The sequence below is a fragment of the Suricata suricatta genome, chromosome 11 (genome assembly GCF_006229205.1).
Source record: "Suricata suricatta isolate VVHF042 chromosome 11, meerkat_22Aug2017_6uvM2_HiC, whole genome shotgun sequence".
Lineage (NCBI taxonomy): Eukaryota > Metazoa > Chordata > Mammalia > Carnivora > Herpestidae > Suricata > Suricata suricatta.
The window spans coordinates 99896272-99920039 of record NC_043710.1 but is presented as its reverse complement, the minus strand read 5'-3'; the positions used below and the strand labels follow the sequence as shown (position 1 = coordinate 99920039).

The following is a 23768-nucleotide window of genomic DNA, read 5'->3' as shown; positions in this document are numbered from 1 at the left end:
GCCCGTGCGCTATTTCTACCTGCAGGCCGTGAACGCGGAGGGCCTGAACCTCACCCGCTCGCCCCCAGGTAGCGTTGAGCCGCCAGCCTCGCGCGTCCCAGTCCCGTCGCCCCTCCCCTCCCCCGGGCCACGATCGCCCTTCCCGCGCGCGGGTCCCGCCGCCTCCGCTGCGCCCCCGCCTCCCCGGAAGCACCGCGGGGAGGGCGGCGCAGCCCGAGTCCGCCGAGTGAATGAATGCCTGCATCCATGCATCCCTGCGTGCGCGAACTCCCGGGGCCCCAACTGGGATGCGGCGCGGGCCCTGCCATTCCAGGCAGGCGCCGGGGGCGCGCGGGAGGCCGGGGACTCACACGGCCGAGCCGCCGCCCGGCTCCGACGCCGAGAGTCAGCCCGCCCAGAAGTCCTCGGATCCCGCGGTCGAGGCCTGTGGCTTGGGAACAGCCGAGTCCCACCCCGGGGAGATGTCAGAGCTGTGCGCGCAGGGGCCGTGCGTGCGAGGCGTTTGCCTTCTCACAGTTTTGAGTTGTCACCCGCAGCTTGAAAGAATTAGTGAAACCCTCGGTCCGCAGGGTGGATCTTGTCCTGACTCCCCTCCCACGTTCTCCTGCACGTCTTGCCTCTGCAGCGTCTCACAACTTGTCCTGGTGGTTTCTGGGTGTTGCCAGTCAGGATTTGCTAGTTTAGGTCTAATTTATGTTCGGCCAACTGGTACCCTGTTTTATCAACAAAGAGACAGAGTAACCTAGCACCGCTTCCTGCCAGTGGGAAACCGTGACTGCTTGTTTTTAGTTTTAGAAGGACCTCCTGGGGCTCCTGGGTGGCTTAGTCGGTTAAGCGTCCGGCTTCGGCTCAGGTCATGATCTCACGCTTCGTGGGTTCGAGCCCCGCATCGGGCTCTGTGCTGACAGCTCAGAGCATGGAGCCTGCTTCGGATTCTGTCTCCCTCTCTCTCTGACCCTCCCCTGTTCGCGTTGTCTCTATCAAAAATAAATTTAAAAAATTATTTAAAAAAAAGACTTTTCATGGCCCTAAGGATCAGAATAAAAGATTCTTTTCTTTTAACGTTTTTTTTTTTAGTGTTTGTTTATTTTTGAGAGAGCAGTAGAGGGCGAGCTGTGCAAGGGCAGAGAGAGAGGGAGACACAGAATCCGGAGCAGGCTCCAGGCTCTGAGCTGTCAGAACAGAGCCCGACTCAGGGCTCAAAATCACTAACTGTGAGATCATGACCTGAACCAAAGTCTGATGCTAACCAACTGAGCCACACAGTTGTCCCTATTTATTTATTTTTGAGAAAGAGACAGAGAGAGAATCTCAAGCAGGCCCCATGCTATCAGTGCAGATATGGGTTGATATGGGTGGAGAACTCCCAAATCATGAGATCATGGTCTGAGCCGAAATCGAGTCTGTCTCTTAACAGACTGAGCCACTCTTGTGACCCAGAATAAAAGAGTCTTAAAGCCAGATGCGAAGTCTTCCACTATGGGGTGTTATAGAAATGTAGAAAACTATAATGTTTACTTTACTTTCGAAAATTAATTTTATAATGTTGTAATGGGATGCTTTAGAAAGAAAAGGGAAAACCAAAGAAAAATTAATTTATACAGGAGAAAAGAATATGATATGATCCAAAATGACATACTGCGAATCTTCCTGTTAATGAAAGAGCTATACATTCAATTAAAATTCTAATTTTTAATCTAAAAATATTGGCAAAGTTTTTTTTAAGTGCTAATACTCAAAGCTGTTAAGAGAGCCATCTGGAGACTCTTGCCTTTTGCAGTGATGTGGATTGAGCTAGAATGTATTATGCTAAGCAAAGTAAGTTAATCAGAGAAAGACAAATACCATATGATTTCACTCGTGTGGAATTTAAGAAACAAAACATGAACATATGGAGTTGGGGTGGGAGAAAAGAGGGAAACAAACCACAAGAGACTCTTAATGACAGAATAAACTGAGGGTTGCGGGAGGGAGGCTGGTGGGGATGGGCTAGATAAGTGAGGGTACTAAGGAGAGCACTTCTGATGAGCGCTCACTGTTGCATGTAAGTGATGAATCCCTGATTCTACTCTTGAAACCAGGATTATACTGTCAACTAAAATTTAAAATAAAAAAATTTATAATGTGAATAAAGATGACAATAAAATGCTTTTAAAAGAAAAAAAAAAGCACTCAACCAACTGAGCCACCCAGTAACCTTGAGGCAATTTTCCTCTCAAGATGTACACCTTCTTACGTGACTTACCAAGATTCTCTGAATAATTATCATTCCCACTTAACAGTGTCATACTTGTCTGAATATTGTTATTGTGCTGTATGCCTCCAGGTCCCTAGATAACAAACACGTGATCTTGAATGGTCTAAAGCAAAGGATTTCAAATGGAATCCAAAGATAGAAATTAGTAGGTCTGTGACTTTGGATAAAGGGGAAAGGAGCTATCTTTCATCTTTATTTTTACTCCCTTCTGACTTCAATTGAGTATTTTGTTATGAATGCAGGCAAAACCTGTTAACCTTATTACATTCCCAGCATCTGATCTAGTGCCTGGCAGAGATGGCTCAGTGAATACTGTAGAGAAAAGAAAGGAAAGGGCGGAGGGAGGGTGGATGGAACGTGCCAACAAGGCTGGATACAAATACTCACTTTCTACTCAGTCCTCCTTTACCTTCCCCAGTAGTAATATATTCAGAAGATAATCTTCCCTCCTACTTGGGTAGCACTTGAGTGTTTTAAACTGTGCCCTGTTAAAATGTGTTCTTCTTAATCATCTTGTCAGATAAGGATAGATACTATTCTCTCCACTTTACACATAAGAAACTGAGGCTCCGTGAAACTGAAATGTTTTGCCTGTGGCCCCACAGCCATTAAGCGTCAGAACCAAGAGTACACATCCCTGCGAGCTCTTTCCTTTTAATCAAATCTCCCATAATATGATTGCTGCGCATCAGTTTTCAGCCAGTTCCTGGAGAGCATCCATGGCCAGCAGGCAGCCAGACATTTTTGGAGGATTACGTTCATCTTGGCCTTCTGGCGCTCTGTTCCCTGGGCCAGATGGGGTTGGCACGCCAGCTGTGGAGCCTTCATAATCTTCCTAAACAACAGGGGAGGTGGTGACTCCATTGGACCAGGCGCTCGGAGGTTATTGCTCCACGTCTGAATTCCGCAGACCAGTGTGCTAACATTACATAGTGTGGCCGGGTGGATTCGGGATGGGCTTGGAAAGAAGACGGACTCAGGCCGTGTTCCAATCCTGGCTCTGCTACTCAACACAGGTGACCTTGGGCAGGTGACTTAACCTCTTGGAGTCTTGGTTTCCCGATCTGTAAAATGAGGCTGATGATACCCACCTTAAGAGTTCTTGTAGGAAATAAAGAAGGTAGAAAATGCAAATGAAAATCTCCAGCTCCGGGGCTGGCAGATAATAAATGCTAAGTAAGTGATTAAAAAAGAAAAAAAGTATTCCTTTCCAAATCAAAAGTCTTCAAAAGCTCTGATTCTAATGATGCAAGACTTTGATCCTACAAGCCTCCTTTGGTCTCCATGGTCCCTGCAGCCTCATTTAATTTGGTCTCTCTCTTAAAGTTTGAATTTGTGACCTAGGAAAATTCAAGATGAGCTTAAAGTCTGTCCTAGTATATTAATGCCCGGGGCAAATGAGAATTCACATTCCTTACATTGAAGCAGTTTCAAAGTACCCTCTTCTCATTTCATTTTCTCTCTCTCTCTTTTTTTTTTTTTAATGTTTGAGAGAATGTTTTAACTTTTGAGAGAGAGAGAGAGAGAGAGCACAAGGAGGGGAGGGGTGGGGGGGTGGACAGAGGATCTGTACTGACCGCAGAGAGCCTGGTGCAGGGCTTGAACTTATGAACTGTGGTATGACCTGAGCCAAAGTTGGCTGCTTAACCAACTGAGCCACCCAGGCACCCCTCATTTCTCTTTTATCAGGTTAAAATTGCCTATTTCTATTTCAGTCCTGGCCGTTGTTATGTTGTATTGATTCTAACATTAATGTCATGCCAACAACGACACAGGCATGTAAGATTACTGTAAAAATAGCTGAACACTTAAAATATGTATTTGAAATGGCTATATTTTATTTTTATACATATATTTTGAAATGGAATGTTTAAATGCTATTTCAGAGACAAATTTTATTGCTGGATCAGACAAGACAGTATCTAGTCCAGTACTTTGAATTTAAAAATAATGAAGAATTTGGAGCTGGTTTTCTCCTATAAATCCATTTTTTTCCCAAAAAGATCACACATTTTCATGAATATGTTTCTCTTATATTTGTTTTTTTTTTAATTTAAAATCATAAATTTATGGAGAACAGCATTCTTTGACCAAGAGACAAAACTTTTCTGTTTCCTATTTGGGGAGAAAATAGTGGAAATTGCCTCTTAGTTCCCAGGCTCCATCTGCCTGATTTTCAGTCTGCCAGACTGCATTGTCTTTCTAAAACCAAGTGAGAGTAGCATCTGGGTGGCTTAGTTTGGTGGAACGTTTGACTTCAGCTCAGGTCATGATCTCATGGTTCATGAGTTTGAGCCCCGCGTTGGGCTCTATGCTGACAGTTTGGAGCCTGGAGCCTGCTTTGGATTCTGAGCCTCCCTCTCTCTCTCTTTGCCCCTCCTATGCTCACGCTCTGTCTCTCTCTCTCTTTCAAAAAATAAATTAACATTTTTAAAAAGTCATTTAAAAAATATAAAACCAAGTGAGAAATAACACAAAAGCAATAACTAATGTGCTTTACTTCAGCATTTCAGGTAAATGGCTAACATTTTAAATAATTTCACATTAAATTCTTACCTTTTTTCTTACAACATCCCCTATGTTTATTATAGTTCATTTATTTTATCAGATTGCTTTCATAATTTTATCACACTCGTTTCAATGCTAAATAAAATAGTGAAATTTAATAGCAAGCTGTCAGATACTACATTACTATTAAAAAATTGAAGAGACTGAGGGACACGTCTCCTGAGCCATAGGAAAAAAATAAAACCCTTGAAGATCAAAAGACACTAGAAACTTCATTCACTAGATTTGGAAGCTAAGAAACTAGAATTTAGGTTCACTCACTAATTTAAAATAATATACATTAAATATGTTTAATTTCATAATATGATAGAGGTGAGATGAAAGACTACTTTGGTCACCACTGTGTTTTGCCAGGGGTGTGAATTATAGACTATTCACCACGCTTTTGTATACATTGGCCTTTGATATAGTGATTAACTGTGGGTAGGACCTTAACTGATCTTTATTCTCAAAGCGCCTGGGGATCAGATCTGCACTGATCTGCAGACTCTCTGAAGAAAGATACCGCAGTGTTTATCCCTGGATCACAGTGATGTTAATCACAACAGTATTGTTTCAAAGCCTAAAGCAGTCAGTTTTACTACAAAAAGAGAAGGGAAGGTTTACTAAGCAGCCATTATTTGCTGTGGAACAGAAAACCCACAGAATTTTGGAGTTGAAAAGGGTATTAGATCATCCTAGGATAGCTTTCGTTTCAACCTGAGGAAACAAGCTTAGAGAAGTAAACCCTAGCATTTACAAAGGTGTGTGAAAATTGTGTGTGTGTGTGTGTGTGTGTGTGTGTGTGTGTGTGATATTTGTGCACAGAGTCTAGTAACTATAATCTCTCTCTACTTTGGGAAATAAGCTTAGAAATATAGCTGGAAATTTGGGTTAACAAAAGGGAAATTTCCTCAGAAACGGGGTTACTAGTTATCGAAATGGTTTACAAAGAAAGCTGGTGTATATTTTACCAGGAGAAAGGTGGATCATGTTAGAGCCCTATCATTCTAGGAGTTTATGGAGTTTTAAATACCTGAGCTGTTTTATTGACCCAAAGGACAAAAGAGCAAATAGGCAAAAAGTTCTTCTCTTCCTTGCTTTTTTAATGAATTGATTTTGTTCATGCAGTAAGTCTTTATTGAATGACTAATGAATCCAGTGTTGACTTAGATACTTGGTTTAAGGCATAACCCAGACACTGTTCTTGGGCTCAAGGACCTTTCAGACTAAAACTCTTTTGTTTACAATTGATGATACAGAAGAAGGTAACTTCGGTATAGAGACACCTATCCAATAATTGGGAAGATAAAATAACCATGAAATCGTAGAGTTACTTATATATTTTCTTTCTTTCAGGGCAAACACTGTTCAAGGTAGTCATCAAATCTCTTTCACCGAAAGAGGTAGTCCGGGTTCATGTCCCCAAACCTTTGGACAGGAATGATGGGACATTTTTGGTGCGATATAGGATGTATGAAACTGTCCATGAAGGGCTGAAGATAGAGGTCCTTTATGGTGATGAACATGTGGCACAGTCTCCCTATATTTTGAAAGGTAAGTGATTATTACACAGTCCAGAGCCAGCCTTCTACGTGTAGACTCCATGCCTTTCAAAGTGGGTTATGATGACCTTGAAGTCATGTACAACAGAGTCAACATGTATGCATAGCTCCTGGAGCTCAATCTCAGTAATTCCACGCCTAATGGGGGCCTTGAACTCATGACCCCAAGATCAAGAATCCCATGTTCTAAGCCAACCAGGAGCCCCTCCTGGAACCCAATTTAACGTGGAATTTTGAGGGACGGAAAATTAGGTAAAGAAATTAAAATGATAAGCAACAAAATCTTGTGTATTTGCCGAGGTAGTTAACATTTCCAACACCCTTAATTCTTTGGCATATCTGTATTTCCATCTAGTACCTTTTGCCTTCGGCTAAAGGATTCCCATTAACGTTTCTTTCAGCGTGAGAATGTTGGTGATGAGTTCTTTCAGCTTTTGCATGTCTGAAAAAGTCTACATTTTGCTTCATTTTTGAGAGGCATCTTTGTTAAAAAGAGAATTGTAGGTTAACAGGTTTTTTTTCCTCCTTTTAGTACTTTAAAGATGTCTTTACACTATCTTCTTGCTTGCATTGTTCCCTACAGTGAATCTGCTGACTTTCATCACTGTTCCTCCATCCTGCTGAAGGTTTTCTCTCCAATGGCTGTACTAAACAATTTGATTATTATGTGCTTTGGTTTAGTTTTCTTCACGTTTCCTGTGCTTGGGTTTGTAGAGCTTCCAAGATCTTTGGGATTATAGATATCATTGAATCCAGAAAAATTTTGGCCATGATGTCTTCAGTTTTTCTGTTCTACTCTAGAATTCCTCCAAGAATTAGTTGCCCCCTATATCAGGCTTGAAATTATCCCATAGCTCATTGATGCTTCTTTCATTTTCAAAATTCTTTTTTTCCTCCATTTCATATTGTCTACTTTCTATTGCTACATCATTAAGTTCACTAATCTTTTCTTCTGCAATGTCCAACATGTCATTAATTATATCCCGTGTTTTTTTCCATCTCTTGGTGCTTTCTCATCTTCTTGAGCTTTTTTCTGGAATGCAGTTAAGTTACTGGGAGTAGTTTGAACCTTTCAAATTTTGCTCTTACAATTCGTTAGGCAAGACCAGAGCCATGTTTGGCTATAGCTACTATTCCTCAATCACTCAGGCAATATCTCTCTGCCTAGTCTACCCAAGCCTCAGAAATAAGGATGCTTTCAGTCTGAACAGGCACTATTTCCAACCCTGTATGGCCAGTGGGTACTGTTGCCTCTAATCATTCTGGCTGGTTCTTTCCCTGCCTTGGATCCTGTCCTCACTTATATACACGCTTCAGAAACCCTGAATACTCGAGGGGGAACCTTTTGCAGATCTCTGGAGGTTTCTTTCTATATAGTTCTCTCCTTTCAGAGAGTATGCCCTATAAATTCTAGCTGCCTTATTCTCTCGGGAGACTCAGGTCTGTCCCCTCAACCCAGTAAGATTGCTGGGCTCTGCCTATATTTCTCCCCCTGTCTCTATAACCTAGAAACTCCCTTAGGCAGTAAGCTTAGGAATTGTAGGGCTTACCTCATGCCCTTCCTATCTCTCAGACTCACTGTCCTTCACTGCCTCGTGTCCAGTGCCTTAAAAATTGTTTCATACATTTTGCCTCTTTTTTTGGTAATTTCAGGTAGAAGTGTAAGTTAGTCCATATTAGTCACCTTGGTCTGAAGTAGAAATCCTCAAGAAACACAAATCATTTGTTAGACATTTTTTGTTAAGTGAGATATAGATATATTTTGAAGTAAAATATAAAATGTGTATAAAGTCCGTTTGAAATGATTCCTCAGAGAAGTTTTATAGTTATAGCTGAGTACTTTCAAATTACACTGCCAGGGGGCACCTGCGTGGCTCAGTGGGTTAAGAGTCCAACTCTGGATTTCCGCCCAAGTCCTGATCTCATGGTTCGTGAGTCTGAGCCTTTCATCTAGCTCTCTACTAACAGTACAGAGCCTGCTTGGTATATTCTCTCTCTCTCTCTCTCTCTCTCTCTCTCTCTCTGCCCCTCCCCTGCTCGTACTCACTCTCTCTCTTTCAAATTAAATAAACTTAAAAAAAGAAAACAAAAAGAAAATTACACTGCCAGACACCCCTGGGTTACATATTTCTTCTTTGAGATGTGCTGATAGAAGTGATTTTAGGGATTCAGTGATTTAGAGATTGAGAGATCTTCCTTCTTGCCTTTAAAAAAAAAATCACCACCCTTACTGTATAATAATGCCTAAAAAGTAATATTCCTTTTTCTTGCTAAAGGTAAGTTGTTTTATGTTCTGCAGGCATTTAGAACTCCCCAGAACTGAATTTAGCTGCTAGTTGGCTGAGAGAGGGCTCTATGGGGAGAGAGCACATGCCGTAGAGGTCGTGCAGAGGCGTACGAGACGGGGATGGGAAATGGCAGCACGACCTTCACCGCTGACTTGTTCAGGGCAGGTTATCCCCCTCTGGGTAACCTGAGAATTCACCAGGAAACCGTCCCATGTTCGTATCAGGGGCAGAAGCAGCTCCCTGCGTTGTGATGCTTGTCAGCGGAGCGTGGCGTCATACGGGTTTTGCCTTTCCCCAGGCCCAGTGTACCACGAGTACTGTGAGTGTCCGGAAGAGGATCCTCAGGCCTGGCAGCAAACTCTTTCCTGTCCAACCAAGGAACCACAGATTGCCAAAGATTTCGCCTCTTTCCCCAGCATCGATCTCCAGCAGATGCTGAATGAAGTGCCAAAAAGGTTTGGGGATGAGAGGGGCGCCGTTGTCCATTACACGGTCCTCAATAACCACGTCTACCGGAGGTCTTTGGGGAAATACACAGACTTCAAAATGTTCTCCGATGAGATTTTGCTGTCACTGGCAAGGAAGGTATGAGAATGAACTCACTGGTTTCAAAAACAGTATGTAGTTGACCCTTAAACAACAAGGGTTTGTACTGTGTGGGTCCACGAATGCGTGGATTTTTTTTATATATACAGCACAGTACTCTAAGTGTATTTTTTGCTCCCTATGACTTTCCTAATCACAGTTTGTTTTCTCTAGCTTACTTTATTGGAAGAACACAGTATATAATATAACATACAAAATATGTGTTAATCAACACTTATGTTATCAGTAAGGCTTCTGGTCAGCAGTAGTCTGTTAATTGTTAAGTGTTGGGGGAGTCTAAAGGTATACATGAGATTTAGACTGAGTGGGGATGGGCACCTCCAACCCCTGCATTGTTCAAGCGTCAACTGTAATTTAATTATTTAGTTGTAACATTGCGATGCTTAGAATAACAATGGCAAAGGATAGAACCGGCTTCCAGGCTTGGAAATGAGCAGCTAAGGTCCACCACCTGAACGTTCCTAGGTTCTCCCCTTTTATGGGTCTTTCTTTCCTTTAATATTTAAATTAAATGGCGTGAGCCCCCATCCTAGGTAAGTAGGTCCTACAGAAAACTCCCAAGGTTTCTGTGGACTCCCCGACATTTTTAGCCTCAAAGTCATTTCTTGTAGTTCCCCGTTGTGGTGAATAACCCCTTAGGATTTCACTGTCTGCAACTCTTTTGTTTCTTATCGCCTCAAAATGATTTGAACTTGGATCACTTTTCCTTGTTTTATCCTAAGCACCTCTAAAAGACAGTACGCACGGCACACTTTGTTGACAGTTCTAGTAACAGAGAGGTTATTTGGTACCAGTGTGTAGTAAAAACCAACCAAATAAAAACCCTAACATTTAAAAGTAGACATCCCTGGGGACACCTGGTGACCCAGTTTGTTAAGAGTCAGTTAAGGCTCTTGGTTTCAGCCCAGGTCATGATCTCACGGTTGGTGAGTTCAGCCCGGTGTCAGGCTCAGTGCTGACAGTGCTTGGGATTCTCTCTCTCCCTCTCTCTCTGCCCCTCCCCTACTCATGCTCACTTTCTCTCCCTCAAAATAAACAAATAAGCTTTAAACAAACAAACAAAGAAATAAAAACAGACATCCCTGTATTAATCAGACTCAGTCATCCGCAATCACCTCTGGGAATTTCTCACTGGCTGTCATTGATCTAAAGGTCTTGGCTTTTAGTGAATGTGCTTTCGTCTCTATGTTTCAGAAGACTTCTCATCTCCCCCCAGCTCCCCTCTACTCAACCCTTCTTTCCACATGGGCAAAACTCTTAAGCAGGGCAGTTCAAATTGCCTTTTACTCTTCCTCCTTCCTGACCATGCAGAGTGAAGGGTGAGGATGGGCATTTTTCTACCTTTCCCACTCACCAAGACGGTCAAGGTAGTTTTCTAAACCAGAAGCCAACTTTGGTGACGTGAGTTACACGCTTTCCCAAGTGTGCCGAATGCGTGGCTGTAGTCACTTCTCATTTTAAACAGCAGCCTCCTCCCTGCTCCCGCTCGCCCACAGTGTGAGCCCATTGCAGGTACCTGATCACAAAGGGGGTGCTTTCTTCTGGGCCTACCTGGCCCACCCCACCCTGTATCCCGCCTTGTACTTACGGTGCTGCCTCTGGAGCAGTGGCTTTTCCCAGTGATTAATTTGCCCCTTAGAGGATATCTGGCACAGTCCTGAGACAGTTTCGGTTGCCACAGTTGGAGGTTGTGACAAGCATCCAGTGGGTGGAGAACACGGGTGCTGCTCACCATCCTACAAGGCACGTAACTGCCCCACAGCAAACAACTACCCAGACCGAAATGTCAGTACTGCTGAGACTGAGAAACCCTGTTCTACAGTGAGAACTCCTGGTATGGGGTTTGTGCTGTTGTTTTGTGCTTTTTGTTTGTTTGTTTGTTTTTAGGGTTTGTTTTTGGTTTATTTTATTTTATTATTTTTTGGTGTGGAGTTTATTAATGAGCTTATGAACAATAGTAGAGAAGCAAGAGGGTGAGTAATCCCATCCCTGGTCCTTCCCTCTTGTTCTGGGTTCTTTGGGGAACCCAGTGGCTGGGAAGAAATCCAAAACAATGTGACTCATCTCTGGACTCTGAGTGGCCTGCTCTGGTGGGACCTGTCTTTGTGATTCGAAAGTTGGAGTGGCAAATGGACACAAACAGTCGTAACTCATCGTGGTAGCGTGTAGGTACCCAGGATGAAAATGTCTGACGAGGGTGAGTCATAGAGGAGATAAGATGAGGTCTATGTTTGAAGGATGAGAAAGGAGACCATCAAGTGAATAAGGAGGAAAAGAATTTTCCAAGTGGGAAGGGAATTACACAGGAAAGTGGCTGGCATTTTCAGAGAGCAGCCCGAAGCTGACCGGACCTTCTCGGGCGGAAGGTGAGGTTTACAGTGTGGCTGGACCAAGATAACAGGCCTTGCCTTCTAGCCAGAGAGTTCACACCTTGTCGTGTGGGCTTAAGTTCTCCTAAGCTTGCAGCGCATTAAGTTGGGTTTTAGACATTTAGGCAGCAAGGTGAGAGCCGATCAGAGTGGGGAGAGCCTTGTATCAGAACACCTAGTGAGAAAGCTACTGCACCTGTCTAGGCAAGAGATGGGAAGAGCCTAAACCAAGGCATTGACAGTGGAGATGGCCACGGGAGTGGCAGATTCCAGAAACAAAGGTAGACTTGCCACGGAGGTTTGATACTGAGGGAAAACAAGGGCTTGGGTCTAACCTTGTGATTCTTTATCAGGCAGCTGGCAGAAAGAGTTCTGGAAGCCTCTGATTCATATGGGTCTATACCATGTCCACTGCTATAATAGCAAGCAATTTTGATAATTTATATATATTTTTATTAAGTAATCACTATGCCAACATGAGGTTCGAACTCACAACCCCAAGGTCTGGAGTCATATGCTCCACCCACTGAACCAGCCAGGTATCCTGATACTAAGCAAACTGAAACACCACCTCTGGGGGCACCTGGGTAGCTCAGTCGGTTAAGCCTCTGACTTCGGCTCAGGTCAGATCTCACATTCAAAGGTTCAAGCCCCGCGTCAGGCTCTGTGCTGACAGGTAGCTCAGAGCCTGGAGCCTGCTTCTGGTTCTGTGTCTCCTTCTCTCTCTGCCCCTCCCCCTCTCAGCTCTGTCTCTCTCTGTATCAAAAATAAATAAAACATTAAAAAAAAATTTTTTTTTAAATCTTTGAAACGCCACCTCTGAACAGAAGGGGCTTACTCCTGGGTACATGAATTTGCCATTGACCATCCTCAGCCTTGGTTTTCTGATACTGCTGTTGACTGAGGGGCATCCTTCTCTCTTCTGCTGTTTTCAAATGTTCACCTTTATCAGACATATTTTAAAAAGCCAAAGAACAGAAGCATTTAGTACCCTAAACTGAGGTCTTTGCAGCACTGATGTCTCTTCTTTTGTTTATTTAGGTCCTTCTCCCCGATGTAGAGTTTTATATTAATCTTGGAGATTGGCCTCTGGAGCATCGAAAAGTCAATGAAACCCCTGGCCCTTTACCTATCATTTCATGGTGCGGCTCCCTGGACTCACGAGACATTATTCTTCCAACATATGACATCACCCACTCCACACTGGAAGCCATGAGAGGCGTCACAAACGATCTCCTCTCTATTCAGGGAAATACAGGTAAACTAAAGTTTGTTCTCGAAGAAGAACAGAGGTAAAAGGGAGTGTTCAACCAGAGAGAATAAAGGTATATATTGAAATAACCATTGTTCTTCTTTTCTAACCAAGAAAAGAAGGGCAGTGTAGGATTCCTCTAATCCAAAAATCAGACATGTGGGTTGGACTCATAAAATCCAGACCTACCATAACTGGGTCTCCTTTGAGTTGGCCATTTGTAAATACCGTTTGAAAATATATATTTGGTAAAATTGTCACTTACTTCTGACTCCATGGATGGAGTCAGAGAGCATTTTGAAAACTATAGAATTCTATGTGGCTATAAGAGAATTGTGATAGCAGTATCATTTGGATATTACTACCTCGAACCCGTGTGAGGAGTTTTCTCATTTCCTCCTTCTGCCTTATTTGATCCTTTAAAACCCGAATTCCTTCCGCCCTTCCCGCACCTCCATTTGATGGCCTTATGTTTTATGGCACAACACAACTTTTTATTAAACCAAAACTCTCTGAGTAGAATAAACCCTGCCTGTTTTTACAAACTCTGTTCCCATGTGTTGTGATGTGGTGGACTTATTTAGCAGATGCGGCCAGAGACTCTTTGCAAACTACCTAAAGATAACATAGGATGAAAACTGGCTTTTTATCTGGTAACAGTGAGTTCTTGAGAAGTGTATGAAAATAGTAAAGAGAGTGACCCTCCCCAGTTTCTGTGTTTTACGATTTATCCCTTAGAAGAGTAACCGGTGTTAACTAATGACCTCTCTTTAGAATAACAGAAATAGATTTAAGTTAATTCTTCTAGAATCTTTCCCTCTCAGGAAAGAAACACACACACACACACACACACACATATTTACACACACACATATATAGTTGAATTAGATACATATTTTTTCATTTCAGAGCACATTAGACAATCTTCCCTGTATTCAAAAGTGATGTGCTCAAGATTCTGATCCACCTAAGGATTACAGATGTGGGTATTACCTAGTTACAGACTTTGTTCTGGTCACCCAGTCTAAGAACAAAAGCCTAGCTCATTTTTTATTGTGAAGCACAAAGGACAGAAGAAGCTAATGCCTGGGTGAGTGGCCAAGTTGCTGACTGTTTTCGGCTTTGAACTTGATCCAATGTTATTTTGGATATCTCCTAATATCACAGGACAGACACTCCAATATTTGAGTGAACTCTCACAGATGGACAAATAGGAGAAATTAGGGCATTCTTTTATGTGATACAGCAGATAAAGGGGCTGTTTTTGAATATCTACCTGGAAAGTATTTCAGGAAGATACTCAACCCCATATTTTTTGGAAATAGCACCTTATCTTCGAAGATGAGTTGATGATAAAAGAGCTTTAACATCTTAAATGCCAATGGTAAATTAAAGATGATTATGCTTACCATTTTTATAAATGTCAAATTCATAATCATATTTTTTATGGCTTCAAACCTCTAGGGCCTTCCTGGATCAATAAAACAGAGAAAGCTTTCTTCAGAGGTAGAGATAGCCGAGAAGAGAGGCTCCAGTTGGTACAGATGTCCAAGGAAAACCCAGAGCTCCTAGATGCAGGAATTACAGGATATTTCTTTTTCCAAGAGAAAGAAAAGGAGCTTGGAAAAGCTAAATTGATAGGTTTCTTTGATTTCTTTAAGGTATGCATTTATGTCTTCCTGTGTGGATATGAAGCGATAAACTTGTATTCAAAGTTGACCCAGTCACCGGGTGGGCAGATTTGTCCAGTCCTGTGAGCTGCCACACCCACACTTACTCACTTTCTCCCGTCCAAGCATAGGGAATTACAGCATTTGCTGTGGTTTCCTTTCTGGTATTTTTGTTTTTGTTAGTTCTGTCTACCCAATGGCCAGAACTGTACTTAATACTCAAAATAGAGTACAGGATTAACCTGGGGGTTTTGGTGCATTTACTTACCTGTTTTTCTCTTTTTTAGACATGTTTTATAAACTGGGAATATAAACAGCTTTTACATAAAGTGATCCTAAATGCCTGTTGTAAACAGAAAGAGTATAAACTCCACATAAGTGAAATAGGGGCTGGAATTCTGGTCTGCGTCCTGCCTGTCACTGACTGTGGGGCCTTCCTCTCTCAGCGCCCCTAAACATGCCAGATGCCTGCCTTGCTCCCTCAGAGCACTGTCAGGAGGCTCAAAGGACAGAGACGTGAACAGTATGGCAGAATCTGACTGGCTAGAAAACTCTGTGGTACCAATTACTTAAGAAAAAATTAATTACCAAATCTGTGAGTACATCCTATTCGTTTCAGTGTGACAGAATCAAACCAACATTGGATTTGAACTCAGAGAATAGAGGCTTATAAATTTATATGAACACCAGTTTTCTCACTTATAAAAAAGAAGGGGGGGGTTGAGAAGAGGTTATGATAATATCTGCTTCACATTATTATGATCAAGTGAGGTTTAATTCCCATGGAAAGTGATTTTGAATTGTAAATCAAGGTTGATTAATCCAGCAAATATGTAAACAGATTACATATTGTGGCACTAGCCATCAGTCTAGTCCATGAACTTCTCCATATCTCTGTGCTCAACTCTAAAATTGAGCTTTCTAGAGGTAACACTTTCCTTTTCCATAGTTAATGCAGCATAAGGAACAAGTGAAATAATACACATAAAGTGTAAATTGTTGCCAGTAGTCAGCTTTAATAAGCCTAGAACTTAAAAAAATTTTTTTAATGTTTATTTATTTTTGAGAGACAGAGCTCAAGCAGGAGAGGGGCAGAGAGAAGGGGGGAGAGGGAGGGAGAGGGAGAGGGAGACACAGAACTGGAAGCAGTTTCCAGGCTCTGAGCTGTCAGCACAGATCCTGACTCAGGGTTTGATCTCATGGGCTATGAGATCATGACCTGAGCTGATGTCTGACGCTTAACCAACTGAGCCACCCAGGTGCCCCAAACATAGCACTTTTGAAACATTTTCCTTCTTGGTCACAGAAGCCTAAATCCCCATTACATAGAGTTGAAAAAGGTATTCCTAGTTCCTAAATTATTTCCTAAAGCTATTGATCATCTTATCCTTAAATGCATTTATTTCCTTTATTTTTAAGATTTTTTAAAGATTATTTATCTGTTTTGAGGGAAACAGTGAGTAGGAGAGGGGCAGAGAGAGGGAAAGAGAGAATCCCAAGTAGGTTCTGTGCTATCAGTGCAGAGCCCAACATGGGCTCGAACTTGCAAACTGTGAGATCATGACCTGAGCTAAGATTGAGAGTCAGATGCTTAACCGACTGAGACACCCAGACACCCCAATGCATTGTATTTCTTTTTTTTTACTTTTATTTATTTTTGAGAGACAGAGAGAGACAGAGCATGAATGGGGGAGGAGCAGAGAGAAAGGGAGTTACAGAATCTGAAGCAGGCTCCAGGCTCTAAGCTGGCAGCATAGAGCCTGACGCGGGGCTCGAACCCACAGACTGCGAGATCAAGACTTGAGCCGCAGTCAGACACTTAACTGACTGAGCCACCCAGGCACCCCTGCATTGTATTTCCTAAATTTGATGTGCTAAAGGCTGCTTACGATTTTAATACAAAGAGAAAATGTGAATTACAAAATGAAGTCTAAAACTTTTAAACAGCAAAATTGGAACATGGAAAAGAATTCCTTTTTATTTAGTATTATGGTGTTGATGACAATTAGAATAAAGCAAACGGCTGTTAAATTTCTTCTTTATGTTCATTTCAATCTTTTAGTACAAGTACCAAGTGAACGTGGATGGGACCGTGGCTGCGTATAGATATCCATACCTCATGCTGGGCGACAGTTTGGTTCTGAAGCAGGACTCAACATATTATGAACATTTCTATATGTCACTAAAGCCTTGGAAACATTACGTCCCAGTTAAAAGAAATCTTAGTGATTTACTAGAGAAAATTAAGTGGGCCAAGGTACGCTTTCTGCGATTTTAATTTCTTGAGGCGACAACAAACTTACCAGTGTTATTGACATGAGTTCTATCATGATGCAATTTAACTTGAGATAATGTAGTCAAAGAAATCTTATTTTCTGAAACTTTTTTTCCCTTGAAATAGTTAAAGAATCAACATTAAGATCATCTTAGTACCCTTTATCAACATTTTTCAGGATTTTTAGAAGAGGTGAAGTCCAGGGTTATATATAAGATATATATTATATAGAATATCACAGTGTTATATAGAATATAGATTTTTCTGAGAGAATCACTATTCATGCATATGCACGAAAGCAAAAACACTCTAAATGCTTTTCTTTTTCCCAGTTAGGAGAAAGGCATAATAGATGTGCTATACAATGTCCCAAGAATTACAAGTTTTCCATAAAGTATGATTTTTTTCCATATTTTTTAAAGAAAAGGTATTAAAAAGCTGTTGTGTTTTATTAGGAAGCTCTAGAAATTTACCCTTCCGTTAGAAGACCTTGTTCTCTTTCTAAGTTTCTGAGAAGCAGTGTTCGAGTGCGCAAATAACTGGGTGCCCAAGGCAGAAGCGTTTTTGTGAAGTTTCATAGAAAGTCAGGGTTGCTTGCCAATGGCTTTTCCCATGAGCAGCAGAGTAGAATGTTAGCTATTTTCCAAAAGTATAATTAGGAGCACTGACTGTTCCTGGTACTGAAGGAACAGCACCTGGGTACTAATGACTGAATTTACTATTACAGCAGTCAGGTAGCCTTTCACAGGTACTGTTTGGTAATGACTTTGGGGCTCAGACTGCAGATTAAAATGGAGCTCTTAAGAGATGCCAGAACAAGAAAAGTGATTCATTCCACTCCAGTTTGCATTTTAATATCAAGCAGAGAGGCTAGGTTGGGGGAACAGAGGATGAGCCCTAAATGTTCTGGGGAGCAAGGACGGCACCAGGAGTCACAAGAGAGGCTGCGTGTTGGGTGTGTGTACGGGGCGGGTGGGGGGCGGAGCTTCTGAGCCTGTGGAACAGGGTCCAACCTTGTGTGCCTTGTGTTGCTGCGTAACGGGGACGTCTAGCAAAGCCCCTCGTCTGTTTTTCATAGCCTCGTTGAGGCTGATTTCGCCCTGTCCCGGGTCTTCCACGCTGTTCGCATTCAACCCGACACGGGCCTGCCTCACACTCGCTGGTAGCCCTCTTTGGGTGGGGGCGGGGGTCACGGGAGTACTTTTCGTTTATTGTGTTGTGCCCTTTTCTAAACCTTTCAGGAAAATGATGAGGAAGCCAAGAAGATTGCAAAAGAAGGGCAGCTGAGGGCCAGGGACGCCCTGCAGCCACACCGGCTCTACTGCTACTATTACAGAGTGCTCCGGGTGCGTGAGTGAGTGTGTGCGTGCGTGCGGGCGCCCTGGGGGCAAGGGTGCCCAGACCCCATGCCGGGCCTGGGTGCTGCGCTTCTGCTCGGGGTTCTGGGAGTCAGCCTGGGGAACTCCGGCCAGGCCGAGCACCAGCTCACGGAAAGGTAGGAACGCTGCCAAGTCTTTTTGTGGCGCCTGTATTTTTATCTCCACTCAGGATTATGAGAAACAGTGCGTTGAGCCCTGACAAACATAGATGAAAAGTTCCCCGTGTCTTGGTGGTGCTTTCTTTTATTAAATGCCTTATGGAATTTCTAGCTCAGGTATTTTCTGAACCTCAGAAAATATCTTTCCTCATCTAGAAAGTAAGGGGGTTGAACTAGAGATCATGAACATCTCTTTCTGCTCCAAGTGTCTGCCTCTTTGTCCTTACTGCTTAAGATTCACGCTTATGCTCTCACAGTATTGGATGGAAAGCAAATATTTAGCCTGCTGTAGAAAACAAACAAATGAAATACATTTATTAAAAATTTTTAAATGTTTTATTTATTTTTGAGAGAGTGAGTCAGAGTGCCAGTGGGAGAGGGGGCAGAGAGAAAGAGAGGGAGACACAGAATCTGAAGCAGGTTCCAGGCTCTGTGCTGTCAGCACAGAGCGCGATGCAGGGCTCGAACCCCCAAACCCTAAGATCATGACCTGAGCCAAAGTCGGACCCTTAACCGACTGAGCCACCCAGGCGCCCCAAAATGAAATATATTTATAATGGTTCTAACACCTTAGGCCTAAAGTATGGAAATGCAAGGATTGGTTCCTTGAGTAACTATCTTGTGTTTTTACACAGTAAAATGTCACCAGGAAAAAAAAAAATAAGAAACAATGCTTTTGTTCTTAACCTAAACTTACTTTTCTGTGGACAGAAAAAAAGTATATTTCTTCAGATGCCTGAGGACATTGCTGTCTCATAGAAAAATAAAAATGACACATTACAGTATTTACTAAAAGCACGCTTTCCCATAACTGAGTTGTGTACCCTCTGCTGGTCTACCTGTAATTTGAACAGTAGGAGATTCTCCCCCTAAATTATTAATGAGGTTCCTGTACTCCTGTCAGTGTTTTGTTGGGTTGGGCCCCCAGCCAGGAAGGTCCAGCTACATGTATATGGAACCACTGCCCCGGAAGTCTAATTTATAGGAATGTTTCAGCCATTTACACAACTTACGTGGCCACGAGCCTAAAGGGAAGGGTGTGTGAGACCACCAACTTTATTTTGAAATGCACATCATCTTTGTTGATTTGAGTGCTCAACAAATTTAATTATTCTTTCATTAGTGGAGGATAAATGTCAAGAGGAGGATACTAACAAGGGGTTATTTCCAATGGGGATGCCTGGCTTGACTTCCTTTTGTGGAGGTTTCCTGCGTCCACAGAAAATTGTAGATTGGGGTCCTTGTTAGATTATGAAATATTGTACTTAGTACCCGTAACAACTAAAGTTGGGACTGGAATAAAACAACCTCTGGTTGTAGTTTCAAGACACATAGCCACTAGGGGTGCCTGGGTAGCTCAGTCAGGCGTCGGACTTTGGCTCCCAGTTCGTGGGTTCGAGCCCCACGTTGGGCTCTGTGCTGACAGCTCAGAGCCTGGAGCCTGCTTTGGATTCTGTGCCTCCCTCTCTGTCTGCCCCTCCCCTGCTTGTGCTCTGTGTCTCAAAAATGAATAAATATTACAAAAAAAAGTTTTTTAAAGATACACAGCCACTAGAAAGGATGGCGTGGGTGGGGTAGGGAGGGAGGATCCGGTGGAATGAAGCGGGGACTAATCTTTCAGTTGCCTTCACACCTGCATTCCAGGAATACGCCGAGCGCCAGTCCAGCAAACCTGAAATACGTGATGGAATGGAACTTGTCACTCAGCCAGATGATAACACATCCGTGTGCCAGTGCCACCGGGAAAGACCTTCCAGAGAAGAGCTGTAAGTCAGCTCACATGCACACCCCTGCGTGTGCCGCCGACGCCTTGCCTGCAAGCATGCAGATCTTAGGGGTAGAGCCCACCCTGGGTGGCGCAGTTCAGGAGACTTCCGTGCATGGACAGAGCAGTAGGAGCACGACTATGACAAGTGTCTTTGAATGTTACTTCCTTTTGTGTCAAAACTACTATTATCAGCATCACAGTTTATTTTTTAAAAAGAAAACTTGCGAGTCATAGTAGATAGGCTTGCCAAAATATAAACCACTCTCTAGGAAACTGCTGGCGCCTTATTTCTTGGTTTGTTTCTGTCCCTTGTTCACTTACCTTCCCCCTCTTCCAGTTATGAAGAAGAAATACTTGTGCAGGGTCCTTCCCCTCTTACCGCATAAGTCCTTCTCCTGCAGGCTGCTTTTGGCATTCCGTAATGGCACCCTGCCTCTGGGAAGGTCTGATAAGACAAGTAAGGAGAGGGAGGCCCCCTTATTAAAGGGGGCTTGGTGACTAGGGAGGCAATATTTTTTGAAGCTCACTCCTATTTTAGCTAAATTTTACCAAAGCCTGGAGCAAAATTAAGGAGAAATTGTGTCATAAGCTAGTAATTTCCCATCTACCTGGGTGGACACCCATTGAAATTTCCTTCTCCTTTTCTGGACAGGGTCAAGACCTGCCCAGAACTTCATTACACACACTCCTGGTAAAACCACCCCTCTAAGAGTCGTGTCACTCATGAGCACATTTTCCTAAAGCAGGAGCTCTCTACCCTCCCAATCTAAAATTACAGACTCCTCTAACTGAAATATTTACTTAATCTGGAAAGCACTCTAAGGTAACCACTTTAAAGTAGTCACATCCTCTTTTGAAGGTCAATAAGAGTGCAGAATTGTGTAACTATACGAAAGCAAAACCATATTTAAGAACAGTGTAATTGGGGCGTCTGGGTGGCTCAGTTGGTTAAGCATCCAACTTCGGCTCAGGTCACGATCTCACAGTCTCTGGGTTCAAGCCCCGCATCGGGCTCTGTGCTGACAGCTCAGAGCCTGGAGCCTGCTTCGGATTCTGTGTCTCCATCTCTCTCTGTGCCTCCCCCACTCGCTCTCTGCTTCTCTCTCTCTCAAAATAAAATAAAGACATAAAAAAAATTTTAAAAAATCAGCCATCACTTGTTGGAACAGCAATACTTAAAAAAAAAAAAAAAAGAAGAGCAGTGTAATCAAAGCCACATTTCCAAGGAAAACCAATACCCACCGGTTGTTTAAAAGTAAAGTCACAAGTGTAAATAAAGGGCGAGCTGTACTGGGACCAGACCCTAATGAATCCGTGTCCTCTATATATTGTACACGGAGTTTGGGGCTTGTCAAAGCGAGAATATGGAAAGAAAATTTGCCCTCCTCATACCTCCCTGCCCACCAAGCCCTGCTCCTTCCTCGTGGCTGATGGCTTTTTGTTAGAAATGTCTTAAATTTTTAAATGCCTATCACCTGCTGCTAAACAAGACTGATAGTGAAAAGTGAACCGAGCTACATCAGGCAGCCTCTGAGCATGGAACAGAGAGGATGTGTTTAAGAAATGAAGTGGAGCCCATAAAGAGTGAGCAGCCCTAATCCAGATAATCCTCTCTCCCCTCAACTCCGTCATACTCTTTAAAAAGAGTGAGCCTAAATGTTTTTTAGTTTGCTGACATGAATATAACTTCATAAAATAGTCTTTTTCCCTTTGAATTCATACATTACCCACGTATTCCACTAGTCATTTTTAATACTTCAACTTTCATTTTGAAAATCTGATTTTACAAAGGAGGACCGTAAGGATGTGCAAATATAATAAGTACATTTGTCTGAATCAGCTGCTAGGGTGGTTGCAGCATTGTTTTTATTAGTAAACTGTTGAAAACGCCTTGAATAGCCTTCATGAGGGAACTGGCCAAATAAATAATGATATATAAAGAAATATAATACAATGATTAAAAAGAATGAAGTATCTCTAAACATACTATCATGAATGATTTCCATTACAGTATTCAGTAGAAAAAGTAGGTTACAGAAAAGCATGTATAATGTGAAACCATGAGCGTTAAAAAGAAAAATATATTTTTATGGTTGAAAGTTTGGAAGGATTTTATTTACCAGTGTCTGAGGAGGGGATGGAGAGAAGGGAATTTTTACTTTTTGTTGTATGCCTGTCTATGCTATTTGTTTTTACTGCAAGTATGAATCAGACTGTAAAATAAAGAAAAATGGAAACCTAGGAAAAGATTGTAAGCACACAAAAGATATATTTAACAAAAGAAAATGGATATATATTTTTTCCATTATGCTGTTTTTAAATCTGTTATGTGTCTAGAATTTTATATCATGGGACATATTTTATACACTTTTAAATAAACTAAATTTTCTAAATAATACTTTGAAAAAGAAAACTCTTGTTTTTAAGAAAGAGGGACACCTGCGTGGCTCAATCGACTTCAGCTCCTGTCAAGAGTTAGAGCCCTGCCTTGAGCACTATGCTGACAGCTCAGAGCCTGGAGCCTGTTTCATATTCTGTGCCTCCCTGTCTCTCTGCCCCTACCCAGCTCTCTCACTCTCTCTCAAAAATAAATAAACATTAAAAAAAAGAAGAAAGATTGTAGCAACCTATACCCCTAATATTTCTGCAACTGGGTTGGTCTAATTATTTTACTATGTCTTCAGGAGTGAATGAATCCAAATTTATATCACCTCTACTCAGTCCTTAGTGATATTTCCTTAATATTAGAGGGAAAGAAATTTGGGCTTGACACCATTCATTTTCTAATTTCAGGTTAAAATACAAGAAGTGGAATGTCACATTGCCATTATACTGCTTTAGTTGTAACTATGCATGGTGACAGGTTTTAACTAGACTTACTGTAGTGATCACTTAGCAATATATACACGTATGAAATCATTATGTTGTACACTTGAAACTAATGGTATATGTCAATTATAACTCAATTAAAAAATAATAAAACTGGTTTGGGATTTACCAGCTCAAGAGCTTACATTTACAAATCGCATTATACTACAATCACCTATCACTTAGTCTTTGATCCTGAGCGCGAGATGCCAAATCGCTAGAATGATCAGCTTTTTAATTACAAATGAATAAATTACTTACATATTAAAGATTTTGTGTATATCTCCCACATCCCTAAAGTCCTTGGGGGCAGTGACTAGGCTTTATAATAAGTTTAGCCCCAATTCGCAGAACTGCACTTTGGTTTCCCTTTCAAAATGCTTGGACAATCGCAGCGACAGCAAGCCTCACATTCTTTTCCTTTTGGATCCGCGGGAGTCGGAGAGGTACGGGAGGAGGAAAGCTCGAGGCTGAGGGGCGGGGTCTGAGCCGAGGGGCGGGGCCTCTCGGCGAGGCGGGTCCGGGCCGAGGGGCATATTGGGGCGGGATAGAACGGAAGTAGAGGTGCGTAACTTCCGTTTGCGGCTTAAACGAGGCGTCCAGCGAAGCCCGGCGTAACGACGATAGACAGGTGAAGGGAGGGGTGTACCTCCCGCGCCCGCCGATACCTCGTTTCTGTGGCCCCTGCTCCGAGACCACCCTAATCCAGCGCCGTAAAACCCCCTTCCCCGACCTGGAGTTCCTCTCCCCAGCCGACTCCCTTGGA

General features: G+C 42.5%; 1 protein-coding gene across 1 annotated transcript; it reads left to right on the top strand.

The window, feature by feature from the left end:
• Nucleotide 1: 1 nt before the first annotated feature.
• POGLUT3 (protein O-glucosyltransferase 3) lies at nt 2-20407 on the top strand (the record flags this gene model as incomplete). The annotated part of the gene is made up of 8 exons (XM_029915684.1): nt 2-68; nt 6164-6361; nt 8956-9242; nt 12674-12890; nt 14349-14545; nt 16617-16811; nt 18071-18175; nt 20011-20407. Coding segments are annotated over 8 exons (1392 nt in total), but the record flags the coding sequence as incomplete, so codon positions are not given.
• Between the last annotated feature and the right edge of the window lie 3361 nt (nt 20408-23768).